Below are 19,765 nucleotides of genomic sequence, written 5' to 3'. Positions count from 1 at the left end.
ATGCCACGTGTGGCAGACAGGTCATGGGTCGGCAAACCGTGTGGCGTTTTTTTGAGTTTGTTGGGTGATTCTCTTGTTTCTTTACAGTAGGATATTAATGGGTGGTCCGCTGTTGGTTAATTTTTTTTTATATATATAAAATATTAAAAAAATATTAATATTTAAAAATATTAGATCTATTTGTAAAACTAGATTCAAGAATTTTAGATTTGGCTGCAACATTTTGATCCAAAAATAATATTTATAATATTAATTATAATACCAATAATATTATTTATAATATAAATAATAGTATTTTTAATATTAATAACAATACTAAATTTGTCTTACCCAATTTCTTATAGTTTTTATCCTTTAAAATTAAATTTATGGTTTTTCTTCTATAGTATAATATTTTTTTTAAAAAAATTATTAATGATAATAATAATGATAACAATAATAATAACAATAAAAATAATACTAACTACTATAAACTTGGGTTTGGCGGCCTAGTCAGACCCAAGTTTTTGTGGTTTAGTTTCTCTAATAAAATAATAATAATAATAATAATAAACTTGTCTGACCGAAATTCTTATAGTTTTTAATCTCTTCAAATCAAATTTATAATTTTTCTTTAATAGTAATAATATTTTTTTAAAATTTAATAATAAAAAAATATTTAAAATATTAAGACTAAGAATAACACTAATAATCATAATGATAATATTAGCAATATTCAATATACTATAAATAATAATAATAATAATAATAATAATAATAGTTTGCATGATCCAAGTTTAAGTGGATCTGGCTACATTATTAAACCCAAAAGCCTTGGATATGAGTTTGGTTGCAAGGTCGTTTTATAAAAATATGATAATTAAATAGAAAAAACATTCATATTAAATATTGAAATTAAAAAAAAAGATTAATTGAAAATGAAAAAATAAAGGGAAAAAAAAAACAAAGTAAAGCACTCTTCCAATGAACAGTACTTTGCGAGGAGAGAACAGTAAAATCCCCTTATGAGATCACAATAATCTAATAAAAAGTAAATAAAACAAATCATGAAGTTTAATTCTTAATGAAATCGATATTAACAAATAAAACTAGAAGAAAAAACTAATTAAGAAAAAGAAAAAAAATTGAATCAACTGGGTTAATCCGCCAAATCAGGTTAACCCATTAAACATGGGATCCGTGTCATGAGAGTGTGATAACTAAATAGAAAAAAAAATTAATATTAACAAATTAAATCAAACAAAAGAAAGATTAACTAAAAAGAAAAAAAAAACAAAGAAAAACGCAAAAAAAGAGAGCCTATAACTAATAATATGTTTTTCAAATTTATTAATTATTATATTAGCATTATTCATTATAATAATAATAATAATAATAATAATAATAATAATAATAATAATAATAAACAACTTTCATGAACCATGTTTAAGTGGATCTAGCTACAATGTGAGGCTCAAGAGCCTAGGGTCTGGCAGCAACACCAAATCGAAAAGCATTGGATATAGGTCTAACAACAAGACTGTGTCATGAAAGTGTGATAACTAAATAGAAAAAAAAAATTAATATTAAAGAATAAAATTAAACAAAAAAAAAGAAATTGAAAAGGAAAAAAAAAAAAACAAAGCAAAGCACTATTCTAATGAAGAATAAACTCCACTCATGAGACCACAATAATCTAATGAAAAGTAAACAAAAAAAACTATATAGAAAAAAAAAAAGCATGAGAATGTGATAACTAAAAAGCATTAAGAATAAATCATTAATTCTCAATCAAATCGACATTAAAAGATGAAATTAGAAGAAAAAAAAAACTAATTAAAAAAATCTGAATAAATTGGGTTAATCCATTAAACTTGGAATCCGTGTCATGAGAATGTGATAACTAAATAGAAAAAAAATAATATTAATAAACTAAATAAAAAAATATTAATAAAAAAAAAACAAAGAAAAAAAAACCTATAACTAAAAGCATCATCCTTTTCATTATGGATTGCACAGTGCAATCCGCAGTAAAAAATTGATATGTTTTAGTTATAGTTAATTTTGGATGTAGATGAAACTAGGAGGTTTTTTGTTTTTGTTTTTGTTTTTCTGTTTTTGTTGTTTTAGCAAAGTAAAAATTAATTGGTAAAAAATAACATAATATACAAATATTTAAGAAAACAAATATAATTTAGAGAGATACAAATAAAAATACTCGCAAATCCTAGATGACTCTTTAAATTTATTTTTAATTAAATTTATCCATAGGCTTTAGGGCATGTATATTAGGAGAAACATAAAAAACTCATGAGACTAAAATTTAACCAAGTTTAATTTAGGAGAGCTTTTTCTTTTATTATTTTGCAGCACAAACTTAGTCAAATGAAGAGCCAAAATCTTATTTTTTTTTCAATGAAAAGTTATTTATATATATCTATTAAAAGAACCAAAAGCATTAAAATGAATTATTTAATATTCTCTATTTCATCTCCACAACTTTTCTCAATAGTTTTTCTTAGAAGAATAAAAAATATTAATATTGAATATATTAAAATACAGATAAATAGTTAAAATAGTTTGTTTTTTTTCATTAGAATGCATATAAAAAATATATATTTATACAATTCAAAAAGCTATATCAATAATTTTATGATAACCTAATTTTGAATTTATCATAGAAAAAGAAAAAGAAAAAGAAAACATATGAATAAAAAATAATTCGAGAATTGTGTCTAGACAACACAAGTTAAAAGTTTAAGGACTAATAAGGATGGAGTTATAAAATTGAAAGTCATTCTAGCTAAAAATTAAAAGAATTGATAAGTTTAGAAACTTAATTAAACTTTGAATTAGTTTAATTAATGCAATCATGAGCTTAATTGAAGAAATATCAACGTTTAGGGTTAATGTGGGTCAAAATTCCAAGAAATTAAATTCCAGGGACCAAAGTGAAAAGGCGTTGATACTAGAGGGAGGTAAATTGATTTTTTCAGTGGTAATTTTACAAAATTAAAAGTTTGAGGAGTTAATTAAAGACTAACTTGATTAAATTTGAAACCAAGAACTATTATGTAAATGACATAGAAATTCAAAGGTCCACTTGCATTAATCTAAGGATGAAATTAAAAAAAAAAAAGATTTTCAAAGATAAGAGCTTTATTGCAAGACACTAGAACTTAAGGGGGCAAATTAAGAATGGTCTTTTCCAACCTAATATGGCATCGTTACAAAAACTATTCATCATGTCCTTCCTCTAGAACAGGGGAGATCATTTGAAAAAGCCATCCAGATGGCCTATGTTAAACCCTACTAATCTCACCAAATCCAATCCAAAATCATAGGCTGGGTTGTCTACCATAAATCACGCGGGTGTTTCAGTTTCCTTCATCCCCACGATACGCCTCTGGCGTAAGGATAAAGTTAATCACCAATAGTCCAACAATGGCAAGACTATTGGTGTTTTCGCTCCACTAAACCCGAAGCAAACCCAAGTAGTGGCCATTTTCATCTACAAGATTAGCATCCTATAAGAAGAGACGATTGCCAATAAACAACAAGGAGTTTGATCCTGTAAAGGATAGATGAAGGGCTAGAACCGGGGATGAGGACGAAAAAAGAGAGAGAGCTAAAGATAGTGACAGAGATATATAAAGAGAACAAAAAAATCACACAGAAGAAAGAGAGAAAGAGAGAAGGCCATTGCAAAGGCGTCACTCGTTCGACCAGGCACGATTGCCTCACGTCTTCATCTTCAGCAATAGTACCAGGTAAGCTTCTTCTCTCATTTCCATTTTAATTAACTAGTTGATGTGCATTCATGTGTGAATTATAATTCATGCATGTTTGCATGGTGACATGCTTGCTTGTTGATGTCGAACAACTTGGTCATTAGGCTGGATGAGTGACCAAGTGGTTAGGTGGATCAAACCCAATCTATATGACTGAGCTTAGTCTAAAAAAAAAATAGATGTAGAGACCACATTAGGCCTGAGCCTCAGGCCTGGTCGACCATTTTTTTGGATTTTTATACCCTTCCTTTTTTTATTTTAATATCTAGCCAAACAAACCTTCTAAGATATCAAAAAATTTCAAAAAAAAAATAAAAATAGCAGATCCTTTTGAATTTATTTATGGGTCTCTCGCATATTTTTTTATGATTTTACTTGGTATTGAGTTGTAGATTTATATTGTGAAATACAGAACTAGTATAAAATATATACTTGTCTTTTTTTTTTTTTCTCTAAAAAAAAGGAAGGCTCCCTCATTGCATAAATATAAAAATATTTTTTGTTTTTAATTCAAAATTTCACTTGTTCACTGACACCAGGTTCAAGAATATTTGTATTCACTAATGTTAGAATTAGAAATACCATTAATGTTCACTAATGCCAGAATTATGAATCGAAACACTAGAATTGAAAATTATTTTGAACCCCAATATTCACTAACACCAAAGTCATGAATATCATACTTTTTTCATAATATTTATCAACACTAGGGTTGAAAGTATTTGTAGTTGAATATTTACTAGCATTAGAGTCAAAAATATTATAGGTAGACCATCAAAAGTATAATACAACAAATCCTTAGCAATTCAAGACAAACCCAGCAATACGACTTATCTCATGTAGGATATTTTATGGAGGATAATATCTTTTCTTTTACGTAACCAGTACCATATCATAAAATATTTGTTGATTAGTTAGTGTTCTTAGTGACCATAATACTAAGTGGTGACTCCTTAAACCAGATATTTTTTCTCTCTCTCTAAAAACAATATGCCAAATATATGTTTTGTTTTACCAAAATCTTTAAAGGTCACTACGATGTTACATGCGATAGAATGGTGACTCAACTAGGGAGTTTGGACCAAGCTTTGCTTTTTGTCTTATTATTACTATTTTGTTTGTTGTGCCCATTTATTTATTTCTTGTCTTTACTGTTTTAGCACGTATCCTTATTTTCATACATCACTTTAAGAGCACACACCTTAAAATTTAAGATTGATGGGGAAGTAATAGTTCCATAATGACTTTAGCCTGGGTAAGACTCGTGAAACAATTCAACTCTCGTTTGATTGTCTAGTTGGAAGTGGTTGGTATGCTAATCTAATTTAATTCAGGGTCTTTATCTTCAAACTCCTTATAAGCCTTATATCGACCGTTCAAGGACGATCACTAATCATGCAAGAGACCCTTTAAGATAAAATAACAACCTACCCCTTGATGCACCTAACGACTAGAACCTACCTCCTAGGTTGTACGCTATGTAATCTCATTATAGAAAGCCCAACATGTGGCATCATGAATTACATGACAATTGGGTGGCAAATTATTGTCACATAAGAAATTTATAAGATTTTGAGTTATTACAGTTGACAAAAAGGAATTGTCTTGAACTGGAAGGCAGAGAGTTATCAAAAGCTCATTCTTAGGTAAAACTAAATAATGATCCCTTTATTAGCATGATAATGACCTCAGGTTGCTAAAATCCATGAATAACGACTATTGTCACCTCGTGAAGGGAGAGTCCACATTTAATATACATTTTTTTTTTGTTGATAACATCATCATTTTTTCATTTACTTTGCATAATTATATGATTTTCTTTTAGTAGGTTGAAATATATGCCGCCCATTAAGCCACACTTATAACACTCGCTGGAGAAGAAGATAAATGGAGCACTAAGAGAAGCCTAGTTGGAAGCCTAACATAAAAAAGAATTCAAAGTCTTAAAGAAGAAGCTGTAAGGCTTACTGGTTTACTTGAATTGGCATTGAGATTTAAATTTGAATAATCAACATCTACATAACCGATAATCATAGCTCAACTTATACTTATGCCTGCAAATCCCTTTAATCCATAGAATCTGGGGTTAAATGAGGTTCCATATGAATCTCATCAGACAATGTATTCCTAATTTACTTAACCAGCATATCCTATAAGGATGTCGTCTATTGTTGACTTTATATTGATGGAATTTTAAAAGGACAAGGTTGTAAATGAAGATGGCTTGAAAAAATTTAGTTGTCCTAGAGGAAAATATAAGGGCAATTGAGGGAACTAACTTATATAATCTTATAAAGGCTACTAAGATGTATTTAGTGCTTGATGTTGTCATTCTAAAAAAATTAAAGAGCTAGAATTTATTAAATATATCGAAACTCAATCTTCTATAACTCATCTCAAAGCATAATATAATGAAAGGAGTGAAATATATGGATAAAAACTTTTTTATTAGCTATTCTTAACCGGAGGCTAATGATGTCAAAAGACCTTTGACATTGTCATAAAGGAATGACAAATTTAAAGCATTTAAAAGAACTTGATTATCTATTCCGGGTTTGGATAACTAATGATATCAATAATTGCATTGATTTGATATTTACATGGAATTTGATTAGTTATTCCATATTGGAATAACTGATAATATCAATAGCTTACATTGATATCGATATTTGTGTGGGACTTGATTAGCTATTTTTAATTAAAGGTTAATGATGTCAAGGAGTTTTCTTGACATCAATATTTTTACATGACAAGTTACTACGGAGAATAAGTAAATAAATGAATAATGGAAGGAATAAAATATATGGATGAAAAAAATTTGATTAACTACTTTTAATTGGAGGCTAATGATGTTAAATGACCTTTGACATCGTCATAAAGGAATGACAAATTTAAGACATTTAAAAGAACTTGATTAGCTATTTCGGGTTTGGATAACTAATGATATCAATGATTACATTGGTTTCGACATTTACATGGAATTTGATTAGTTATTCCATATTGGAATAACTAATAATATCAATAGGTTACATTGATATTGATATTAGTGTGGAACTTGATTAGCTATTTTTAATTGGAGGCTAATGATGTTAAGGAGTTTTCTTGACATCAATATTTTTAGATGACAAATTTAGATACCCATAAAAGGATAGATTAGTTATTCTAGATCAAGATAACTAATGATATCAATGGATCATATTAATATCGACATTGCTTGATGACTCTCATTAGTTGATCCTAGATAAAGAAGGCTAATAATACTAATATGTTTATTATTATCGATATAATCCTAGTAATTAGGACAACAAAAAGGAACCCAATTTGTTAATTTCAAGTATGGAAGGAAACAAAGAAATGATGATCATTCGGTACTATTGACTTAGTATTAGTATAACTTGAGCGACCTCTTGAAATAAAAAAGAATTTTTAATCGCTAATAATTAACAAGGAACTCATGGATAGCAGCTCAAACCTTAGAGAATCAAGGTTGATATGGTAAAATTGGGAGGAATGCATAGATTAAAAAGATCAATATTTAAGAATATTATCTTTATAATGGGTTGAAAGTAAAAGATTGGTTATATCAATATTGTTTTAAAAGTATTCCTTGATGTTTATGATTGCTATATTTATAATAATATTTACATTGTATTTTTCAGGGTATCTCATTAACATTAGGGGTGACCATATCTCATTTTACTTTTGTTATCATAAATTAGAAATGACATGTATTATTTTTGAATTGTTTATAATATACTAATTATATAATAACTATACCACACCTTTACTTTTGATGCATGAATGTAAACATGCTCTTAAATTAAGATGTATTTTATAATTTTATAAATATATTTGATTTATAATTTACTTAGGATATGTGAGTATCTGCGAATATTTTTTAAAATTTTTTATGGTGAAATGATGTATATTATTTATGAGGTTATTAAATCAAAATGTAAATTAAAAATTTAACAGTTAATAACCTGGATCTTTAATTATAAAAAAAATTCCGCTGAAATTTCAGTAAATGTTTTTAAAAAATTTCTTAAAAAAGAAAAAAGAAAAACTAGGGTGTGATCTTTTTATTGATAGTAATTCAAACCAGAATTTAAGATTACAGAGTGCGAGAGAATAAGTAATACCAATATGTATTTTAAATTAATATTTCTTATTAATTTGATGGGCTGAAGGTTCTAGATCAAGCCGCATGTTATCATAGAACATAATGATTAACAAGAGAGATTATTAAATGATTAATACAATTAATAAAGTCAAGTTTTAAGAGGACAAGTTGACCTCTTGATTAGGGAACGTAGTAATAAGAAAAATTGTGTTAGCTACCATTATCTTCCTAACGTATATACTTAATAATAGTGTTACACTTTACCTATAAATTGAATTAATTTTATTTACCATTATCATATAATTTCCACTTATTCTATTTAAAAAAAAAAACGTTAACTATTCTCAACAGAAAGCAGAGAAAAGCGTAATATTAGAAATAATTTATAACGGTTAAATAACATTAAGGATAGATTTGATTTAATATATAGATAAAGAGTAATATTGTTAAAGAGTTAATAAATGGCATGGGTGTTTTTGTAATTAACCTAAAAAACTTCTTATCACTTAAAGACTGATTTCTAAGTATTTTATGTTTGAGTAACCAGAATTTACATGTACAGAGGCGGAGGGGGACTTTAGTTTACCTGTGGCTCATTGAGCGAAAAGTCGAAAAGGTGTAGGAGATGCCGTAAGAGCGACGGTAGTAGAAAAGGACAGTTTTGTCTTGTTGTACTCACCTATTAATCATACACAAGTAACACAACCCTTAATTTAGGTAATGATAATTTTTAAAGTAATTTTTTATTTAAAAATATAATAAAATAATTTTTAATTTTTAATTAATATTAATACATCAAAATGATCTAAAAAATATTAATTTAAAATAAAATAAATTTAAATTTTTAAAAAACACATAGCCATGTATTACCAAACATGTTTTTAGTTACTTAAGGAATTTTTTATATAATAATGTTTCATTGATTTTTCTTGTACTATATAATGCTTTACAAGAAAATATAAAAACATAAAATATTATATAATGATCAATCCTAAACCGCATTTTTAAAAAAAATATTTTTGTGTGTGAAACTAAGTAAAATAATTTATAAATAACAATTCATTAACCATTAATACAACGTTACCTTCACCATCATCGTTTAATTTCAACCTTCACCTTACAGTCACTCGTAACAATCACTCACACAACAATCATTATCATTACTGTGACTACTGTCTTTATCGTTAATATATTATCATTTTCATATTATTACTTATTATCAAATATTTTTGTATAAAATATTTACGTAAACCAAACCCACCTCCTTAGTGATGTATTGCTGTCCTAATTAAGTACGAAGTTTGCTTTCGGCAACCAAGGACAAAAGCTATACATTTTACGTTTTACGGTTTTTGTTTTTTTGTTTTTGTTTTTTTTTTGTGTGGTAGAAACGGTATTTATTAGGTGACCTCAGGGGAGGGGAAAAGAAGAGAAGATGATTGGTCTAACGTTAAGAGTGCAATGGTAACAATGGAAGTACGGTGTCGTTTGAATATTTTTGCTTAGCATTGCGTTTTGGGGTTATATGAAGGGTAAAGCCCATGGCTGGCAGGTCACGTAATAGGCCCATTTGCCTTATGCTTTATTTAATTTAGGGTTTTTTTTTTTCCCGTAATTAATATAGAATTTTGTTATGCATCATTTCGGCTTTTAGGTTTTTTGTTTTTGTTTTTCTTAAAATACTCGATAACGAGTTTTTAAGCTTTCAAAACCATACGAAATGATCTTAAAAAGACGTGACGTGGTTGCTGATTTTGCTTTTTTTTTTTTTTTCTCAATAGAAAAATCAAAATAAAATAAGTATTCTGTTTCTGTTTTTGTTTTCGAAACAGTGAAAATAAAAAAATAAAAATAAAATCATAAATAACACCAAACAATAGTTAAAAGTATTAATAGCACATTTGTTAAACATTGAAGAGAAAAAACTTGGACATAATTGGAACCTATTTGTTTGCTAGAAAATAGTTTTTTTTTTTAAAGTGAATTTCAGGGAAAAATATTTTCTGATATTTGGTAATATAATGAAAAATAAGTTGAAAATACTTTTCCAGTGTTTAGTTATGTCATGAAAAATGAGCTGAAAAATAACTTATTAATATTTTATTTTTCTCAAATTTATTAAAATAACGAGGAACAAATCTTACAAATTAAAAAGTTGAATGAAAATAAAATTGAAAAAAAATATAATTTCATAAATTATCTCAAATAAAATAAGTAACAATCAAAAGAATGAGGACCAAATTTGATAAATAAAAAACTTTAATTAATAAATAATAAGAAAAAAATCAAATAGCAATTATAAAAATGAAGGACCAAAGTTAATATAAAAATTAAATTCTAAGGAATGAAATTGAAAAAAAATATATTCAAAAAAAAAAAATATATATATATATATATTCAAAAAGTTTGAGGACCAAATTTGATATAATCAGTAAATAATATGACATTTTAAATTTTTTCATAACTTTCCGGAAAGTGTTTTCTGCCTAAAATAAAAGAAAACACTTTCTTAGAAACCAAGCCAAATTTTTCTTTGACTGAAAAATATTTTTCTGTTGACCGGAAAGTGTTTTTTCATTGATCAATTTTTTAATGACAAACAAACACAAGGAAAGTTTAGAAAGTAGTTTATCAGAAACCACTTTCTAGAAAACAAACACAGCTAATAATAACAGTGTTTTCAAATAATTTGGATATGTGTGTATATATATTCTTGCAAACATTTTACTTGCAATATTAACCCAATTAAACCATTTTAGCATCCTACCTACTTAAAAATATTAGTTACATATTAGATGTTAGATGTGTGCATGCCTTATATTGAGAGCCATTTTTATTTTTTTCATAAAAAAATAATATTTAGGAGCTACAAATATATTTAAAAGAAAAACTTTATGTCCCGAGTTATAGTTTTGACTAATCAACAAAACTAATTTTATTTTAATTAGATAATAAAAAAATAAATAACAATAATAACAGATAAAAAATAAAAAAAAAATAACTACATCTCGCTCATTGTATTCAACTGAGCTCTAAAATACCCCAAATTAGGCATCGGAAATAATGATTGTGCTAATTTTGCATGTCTTTCCATTTCAACCAACTTTTATTGTCGAGGAAGAGGCATAGTCGGAGAATAAAAAAGAATTGATAGCCCTGAAGAAGAGTTTGCAAAACCCAAATACATGTTTAAGAGAGTCCTAGGAGGAGAGAGGACGTCTAGCCGCAGTCAGGGTTCTACAAAAATACAGTAAATTCCTGGCATGCAACCAGCACCACCATGTCTAAAATGGTATAAGCCTTGACCAAGCTTGTAAAATCATTCTAGCATGGTTCGTCATAATATTGGAAGTTGTCATGCCTTCAAGAACAAGCTCCTCTATTAAATTGTATTTTTTCCAACACAATGCCAGGGTATAAAAAGGACGAGTTTGAAGAAAACTATAAATGTAAGAGCTAGGAAACCTAATAAGAAGATGAGACAGTTGTTGCAACATTGCTTTATCATTTGAATTTTATGAACAAGGTCCTTGAGACTATATTTTTTGTATTTTTGTTCTTCACATATTTTGGGAATTTCATGCAGTTTTAATAAAGCATTCTTCTATGTCTTATTGTTGCTATGAAATCTTAAGATATTCTTATGAAAGTATATTGGTATTTTATTTGCATAATTGGATAAGTAAATTGTCAAAATTACGTACTAAAATTACAATAACTCCCTCAGATATCATGAAATTACACAAACCATCAAAAAGTTAAGAAATTGACAAAAAACTCCTATTATATCTAAAATGCCCTTGTTTACTATTTAGGAAAAATAGTTGAATTAAATATTTTCTAAAGAATTAGAGAATAAACATTTCTTAAAAAAACCTTGTTTGAAATTAATATTATTTATGTAATAAAAAAACAATGTCCATTTTTTATGTTCTTTCTCTTATTTTCTTAAGTTTTTAATTTAAGTATCTTTTTTAAATAGTAATTACTAGTTTGGTGGTATGCGATATGCCGCGAGCTCACCTTTTAAAATATAATAAAAATTTAAGACCTAAGAGCATTAAGTCTGGTTGCAACGTCGGACTCAAGAGCGTTGAGTCTAGCTGTAACCCCAAACCCAACAATAATATTTATAATATTAATCATAATATTTAATTTATCTGCCAAAAAAATTATGGTTTTTCTTTGATAATAATAATAGTTTTTTAAAATTTATTAATGATGATGATAATAATAATAATAATTTTTTATTTTACACTTCAAATCAAATCTATGGTTGTTTTTTAATATTGATAATAAAATTTATAACATAAATAATACTATTTTAAATATTAATAATTTTAATTATAATAAAAATAATAATATTTATAACACAAATAATAATATTTTTGATATTAATACTTTTAATTATAATACAAATAATTATATTTAGAAACTTATGACTCAAGAACCTTGGGTCATGACGCAAGATTTATTAGCTCTAAGTCCTGACGTCAGACCCAAGACAATTGAGTTCTGACACAGGATCCATTACGCTTGGGTTCTGACGCCAAACCCAAAAGCATTGGTCCAAACAAGCCTAAAAGAATTAAATTTTAAAACAGGACCCATTAGTTTTGGTTCCTAACAAAAGACCAAATAGTCTTGGGTCAAGGTGGTGCAAGACCCAAGGGATTTGGATGTGAACTCTAATCACATCTAAGCTTCTTGGATGAGATACCCCTTTCCATACCCAAGTTTCTTGGGTTTGTAAGGGGATGCCTGACCCAAGTTAATAATAATAATAATAATAATAATAATAATAATTGATTTTACCTCTAAATCAATTCTATGTTTTTTTTTATAATAATAATGTTTTTTTTTACAAATTTAATAATATTAATAAATATATTAATATTTACAATATTATTAATAATATTAAACTTGCCAGACCTAAGTTCTTATAATACTTATAACATAAATAACACTATTTTTTATATTAATACTGTTAATTATTATAAAAATAATAATATTTATAACAAATTTTTTTTTATATTAATACTTTTAATTATAATAAAAAATAATAATATTTATAACACAAATAATACTATTTTTTATATTAATACTATTAATTATTATAAAATTAATAATATTTATAACACAAATAATACTTTTTTCATATTAATACTTTTAATTATAATTAAAAAATAATAGTATTTATAACACAAAAAATACTATTTTTTATATTAATACTGTTAATTATTATAAAAAACAATAATATTCATAACACAAATAATACTGTTTTCCATATTAATACTTTTAATTATAATAAAAATCAAATTCTTTATAACACAAAAAAAACTATCTTTTATATTAATACTATTAATTATTATATATAAACAATAATATTTATAACACAAATAATATTATTTTTGATATTAATACTATTAATTAAAATAAAAAAAGCAATATTTATAACACAAATAATACTATTTGTTATATTAATACTTTTAGTTATAATAAAAAAAATAATATTTATAACACAAATAATACTATTTTTTATATTAATACGTTAATTATTATAAAAATAATAATAATATTTATGACACAAATAATGTTATTATTCATATTAAATTTTGAATTATAATAAAAATAGTAATTTTTATAACACAAATAATGCTATTTTTTATTTTAATACTTTTATATATAATAAAAATAATAATATTTATCACACAGATAATACTATTTTTGATATTCATATTGTTAATTAAAAAAATAACAATATTTATAACACAAATAATACTATGTTTTATATTAATATTGTTAATTATTATAAAAATAATAATATTTATAAAACAAATAATACTATTTTTCATATTAAAACTTTTGATTATAATACAAATATTAATATTTATAAAGCAACTAATACTATTTTTCATATTAATACTTTTAATTATAATAAAAAATAATAATATTTATAACACAAATAATACTATTTTTATATGAATACTTTTAATGATAATAAAAAAAATTAATATTTATAGTACAAATAATAATGTTTTTAATATTAATAATAATAAAATTTAAAATATTTATAATAAAATAATAATATTTTTGGGTATGGTTGCACAACCAGAGGTAAAGATATTGGGTCCAATTGCCTCGCCAGACCTAGCCCTTTTTTAAAGTGTTTTTGGTCTGGCTGATCTAGACCCAACACTGTTGTGCAGCAAGACTCAACGTTGTTGGCTTTATTTAGATGTGTTTTGGGCCTGGAATGGTAGCTTTGGTAGAGGAGGCAATGCCCCCAACCGTAATTCTTGACAAAAAAATACAATAGAGCAACACCCTCCTAGGGCTCTACAATATTTATGACACAAATAATACTATTTTTAATATTAAAAATATTAATTGTAGTAGAAATAATAATATTTATAACACGAATAATACTATTTTTAATATTAATACTTTTAATTATACTAAATATAATAATATATATAACACAAATAATCTATGTTTTATATTAATACTTTTAATTATAATAAAAAATAATATTTTTAATATTAATAATAAAAAATTTTTAAAATATTTATAATACAAATAATAATATTATTGGATATGGTTGCGCAGCCAAACCCTCAGATCAGTAGGTCTAGCTGTCAGCGAGACCCAACCCTGTTTTGCAGTGTTTTGGGTCTGGCTCGGCCAAACCCAACACTATGCTTAGTAGGACCCATCATTGTTGCTCTGTTTGGAAGTGTTTTGGGCTTGACTTGACAGCCTAACACAACAGCTTTTGGCAGAGGAGGCAATGCCCCCAGTCGCAATTCTTGACTAAAAATACAGTAGAGGAGCGTCCCCTCAGGGCTTTATAATGTTGTCCACTGTGAAAACAGTCTATGGCTATAGTGTCGTCCACAGTGCAATGTGTCTATGTCTACTCTCACACGTTTTGAAAGAGTCCAGCAGATGGTAAACCTAAACAATATAATCCACAGTGAAAGCAATCATAGCCTACAATGATTCAAAACAGTGCAATCCACCATTGTTTCCTGTGCTGCTACCAGGCACACGGGTCTAGCCCTAGCATCCTGGTTTGAAGCCAAGTGCCAGGTGTCCGCAACCTGGGTCGTCAAGCCCCACTAAAAAACTGACTATTTTCTCCCCAACCAAAAAGACAACCCCACCTCCCTATAGTTTTTGCAACTTTTTGTGGCAAGGACAACCCTATCATTATGCCTTCCCAATTCACAATGCTTTTAGTAAAGAACAAACCCAAATAATGTAGTTCACAATGAAAACACTCATAGTCTATAATAACTCTTGCTATAGTGCAATCCACAATAAAAATATTTATAGTCCATAGTAATTCCTGCTAATACTGAACCTTTTAATTATAGTTAATGAGCTTTCTTTGTATCAAAGGAGATTTTGTAATGTTTTATTAAATGTGTAGAAGTTTTTAGTCAAATCCTCAAACTTTTTAAATGATGTTTTTAATTATTATAATTTACCCTAAATTCCATGAAAAATATGGAACAATATTAGATACAGTTTCGTGAACTTGTCGTCTGTTGAAAGATAAAACATCCCAACAAAAACATTAGTTCTGTAGATGAATTTTTTTTAATTACTAATGTCCTGAAACAAATCAAGAACAATTGAAGATGTTCAGGCACAGAGTTGTATACATCAGGCACCACAAAACGATGGCTCTCTCTTACACAATAAATATACATAATGAATAAAGCTTGCTTATCCTCCCATCTCCCCCCTTTTAATGTTGTTTTTCTCTCTGGAGACCTGGTGGTATGTATACCATATTAACTACACCTGCCTACATGGTCAACAGAGGCCATCAATCCCTGGGCTAGGGGACCAATAGTTATTTTATAGGCATGTATCATACAGATTTTTTTTTTTTTTTGGGGGGGGGGGGTGACTGGCCCATCTATGAGTGGAAAAAGTGAAGGCTGTTCGTATACCCTCCTACTAGTGACATGGCAGTTGATGCAATATGCTTTGGACTGAGTCCTGCCTCTTCAATTTGGTCTGTTTGAGATCCATGGTCAATATATCTGTCTGGGAGCATCATGGGCCTCCACTGCACAGACATTTAAAAAGGAAGATAACAATTTATAAGCAATTGAATGTTGAGGAAATCGAATAATGATCCAACATAATGGAAAAAAATGAGAGAGGGTAAGTGAGAATAAGGTCAGGTTGTAAGAATTACTTTGATATTTCCATCTAATAGTCCATTCAGGCTTAAGAAATGAGAAACATGAGAGCTGAATCCTCCGATTGATCCTTCCTCGACCGTGATGAGGGCCTCATGCTCTTGAGCTAGCTGTCTGATCAACTCTCCATCAAGAGGCTTGCAGAATCTTGCATCAGCCACTGTTGCTGAGATGCCCGTCTCTTCAAGAAGCTTTGCTGCTTGCATACAACTTTGAACTACGGTTCCATAACCCAAAATAGCCACCCTGCTTCCCTCTCTGAGCACTCTTCCCTTGCCAACCTATAAACCAGGTTCTTGTTTAGCAAACTATGCAAGTAGTATGCGTAAAAGCAAAGAAATGGGTAACTGATTTTGTGCTTAGATACCTCTAGAGGAGTTCCTTTGTTGTTTGGTGGAATAATGGAACCAATGCCATTTCCTCTGGGGTATCGAACGCAACTAGGCCTGTCATCAATGGCTGCAGCCGTGGCCACCATGTCCATTAGTTCAGTCTCATCCGAAGGTGCCATGACCACCATATTAGGTAAACTAGCCATGAAAGTTGTGTCAAAGGCACCGCAGTGGGTTGGACCATCTGCACCCACAAGGCCAGCCCTGTCTAATGCAAATCTTACTGGAAGTTTTTGAAGGTCTACATCATGAACTACCTGCATCACCACCAGCACCAGGAAACCTTTAATTAAAGATGTGCACCAGAAAATGCCCCAAAATGAAATAGGCATCTGTTAACATAATTTTATAAGTGTCACTGGCAAATTAAAAGATATCATATTGTGAAAATATGAAATTTTCGTGGAAGCTCTCTCTCTATAAAAATTACTTCTACACAGAAATACAGATATTTAATGGAGCAACGGAGAAAATTCAATGGGTTCTTGAGTTACTCCTTCAGGGACCTTCTATGAAGACAAAGTAGATAAAAAATACTTGCGTGTATTAGTAATTTTATTCACCTGATCATAACCCCTTTGCAGGAAAGAAGAGTAGATGGCACAGAAAGGCTTAAGTCCTTCAGCTGCCAGACCAGCAGCGAAGGTCACAGCATGTTGTTCTGCTATACCAACATCGAAACATCTGTATGGGAATCTCTTTTGGAAAAGATTAAGTCCTGTTCCTCCTCCCATAGCAGCATGGATGGCTACAATTTTATCATCTTTCTCTGCTTCAGCTATCAAAGACTCTGCAAAGTACTGAGTGTACGATAGAGTATTTGATTTCGACTTCAATTGCTTCCCTGTCTTGGTATCAAATTTCACAACACCTATTGAAAACAAGACTTGTTAGGTTAATTGGAAAGGAATGACTTCACAGACAACTATAGAGATTTTATTATTATTATTATTATTATCATTTTAAGGAACGGTAAGTTGTACCATGCATCTTATCAGCTGCTACTTCAGCCGGAGTGTAACCTTTTCCTTTCTCGGTGATAACATGAATAAGAACAGGTCCTGGTGCTGGCATCGCCTTGACCTTCTTTAGTACATCAACAAGGTCTTCCACATTATGGCCATCAACTGGACCAATATAATATAGTCCTAGCTCTTCAAACAAGCATGCGCCAGATGCTCCTGTCATTCCTCTCATGTAGGAATCCACTTTAGCTGCAATTTCCTGTGTTTGCCCCCCGATTTGTTTCGTGATACCCTGTTGATTTATTGAGAGCAGATAAAGTAATTTCGATCGAGCCCACAAATTCGGGAAACTACTGAATCGAAGAATTGTTGGGATTACACTTGAGCTAAAAGATCCTTTTCATCCAAGAAACAGTAATCAGACCACGATATGAATTTTGCATTTATTTTGATGTGGTATTAAGCTTGAACTTGATAGAAGAGTCCAAAACTAACCTTTGCAGCTTCGCGTAATTGGCGAAACTTTCTACTTGAATGCAACCTTGTCAAGGCTCTGCTCAGAGCGCCAACAGGAGGTGCAGGGCCATCCACTGTAGCAGTTGGCAAAGAAACTTGCCTGTTGTCATTCAAGATGATGATGAGATTTGAATCAAGATAGCCTGCATTGTTCATTGCCTCGTATGCTTGTCCTGCCGTCATAGCACCGTCACCAATAACTGCAATTACATGGTTGTCCTTCCCTAACAAGTCTCTACCAACAGCCATACCTGAAAAGGTTGGAATTCTAATAAGTTCATAATCAAATCTAGCTATAGATCACAGTGTCTTCAACTGGACTATATAACTTTCGTATGTTTACACGACTGCTATTTGTTAGATTTGTATACCACCGATATACTCGTAGGGATTAGCACTTGTCACGGTGACATGGAAAAACAAGAAAGAATTAGAATTACCCAAGGCAGCTGAAATACTAGTAGAACTGTGGCCAGCTCCAAAGGCATCATGTTCACTTTCCTCCCTCTTTGGGAACCCTGCAAGGCCAAATGTTTGACGAATTGTATGCATCCTCGATCTCCTGCCAGTTAAAATCTTATGTGGATAGGTCTGCAAATACATAAAACCAGAGATTTTGACAGAACAGAAAAATTGAATAAATTATATTTGTCAAACTCTAGTAGTTCTGCAAATCCCAAACAGCTCACCTGATGACCAACGTCCCAAATGATTTTGTCTTCAGGAGTGTTGAATACATGATGAAGTGCCACTGTTAGCTCTGCCACCCCTAAGCTTGAACTTAGGTGACCTCCTGTTTTTGACACTGTGTATACTATCTCTTCTCTTAATTCATCAACCAAATTATCAAGTTCCTGCAGTTTTATCAACATAACATCATTTGAGATACTGACTCGTGTAGGTGTCGTCCCAAAACCATTTTAATTACTTCCTTAACTAACAAAAATTTCTAGATTTCTCAAACATGACCTGTGATGTACAAAATGTCACATCAACAACTTCTTAACGTGAAGCCACTAGCCAGACAACTATGAAGACAACATGATTTAATTTCCTCACCTGAACGGAAAGATTCTTCATGTGAATTGGATAGTTAATGGTATCCAGAACTGGAGTGGAGGGCTTGTTTCCAGTGAAGTTGAGGGACCTTCTCTGTTTTGTTTCTCGGTATCTGTTCAACTGATCCCTCGTATTATTGTCCGAGGAAGCCAGTATTACTCCATTGAACTGAAAAGAACAAGAGAAGAGAAATGGGGCATCATACATCATTTTCTCATACTTTCAAGAATCAGAATGTGTGTGAAGAAAGAACTATTTCTTTTAGAGTAATTATAGCTACCTTGGAGAGACTGGTAAAGGCGGGTTGAGAAGAAAGAAAATTATTAGGAAGAAAACTTGATCCAAGGACTGAAGAAGTTGCCATTTCCTCCTAATATGCAAAAGATGATAAAATCAAAGTTTGGTTCTGCTGTTAAAGAAAGAGAGTTTATTAGCGGCGGCAATAGGTGATTTGCCAGATGCAGCTGGAGGGGTGATCCAGTTCAAAGTTGAGCAAGAGCTTTTATAGGCAATTTAAACTGGAGTGAGGGATTCATAAGATTTTTTTTTTTTTTTTTTTTCCAGAAATCGGCTTAAGTTAAAGGGTAACTTGGTAAATTGATCAAAACCCCGCTTAATAAAAAAATTAAAAAATAAGGTATATTTATAAATTATATAAAACATAAAAAACAATAATAATTCTTAATTATTTTAAAGTATTTTTTATAGTTTTTCTCGGGAT

At 29.2% G+C, this 19,765-nt stretch overlaps 1 protein-coding gene across 1 annotated transcript; it reads right to left on the bottom strand.

The window, feature by feature from the left end:
- Positions 1–15,475: 15,475 nt before the first annotated feature.
- LOC118057927 (probable 1-deoxy-D-xylulose-5-phosphate synthase 2, chloroplastic) lies at positions 15,476–19,529 on the bottom strand. The gene is made up of 10 exons (XM_035070663.2): positions 19,325–19,529; positions 19,045–19,212; positions 18,675–18,839; positions 18,426–18,576; positions 17,965–18,236; positions 17,488–17,761; positions 17,068–17,375; positions 16,480–16,761; positions 16,109–16,393; positions 15,476–15,976 (listed from the first exon to the last, which is right to left on the bottom strand). The coding sequence occupies exons 1-10, from the start codon at positions 19,406–19,408 to the stop codon at positions 15,824–15,826; spliced, it is 2,142 nt and encodes a 713-aa protein (XP_034926554.1). The 5' UTR covers positions 19,409–19,529; the 3' UTR covers positions 15,476–15,823.
- Between the last annotated feature and the right edge of the window lie 236 nt (positions 19,530–19,765).

The sequence above is a fragment of the Populus alba genome, chromosome 6 (assembly GCF_005239225.2).
Source record: "Populus alba chromosome 6, ASM523922v2, whole genome shotgun sequence".
Taxonomy (NCBI): Eukaryota; Viridiplantae; Streptophyta; class Magnoliopsida; order Malpighiales; family Salicaceae; genus Populus; species Populus alba.
The sequence above is the reverse complement of the archived record's forward strand: the minus strand, read 5'-3'. Positions and strand labels throughout refer to the sequence as shown.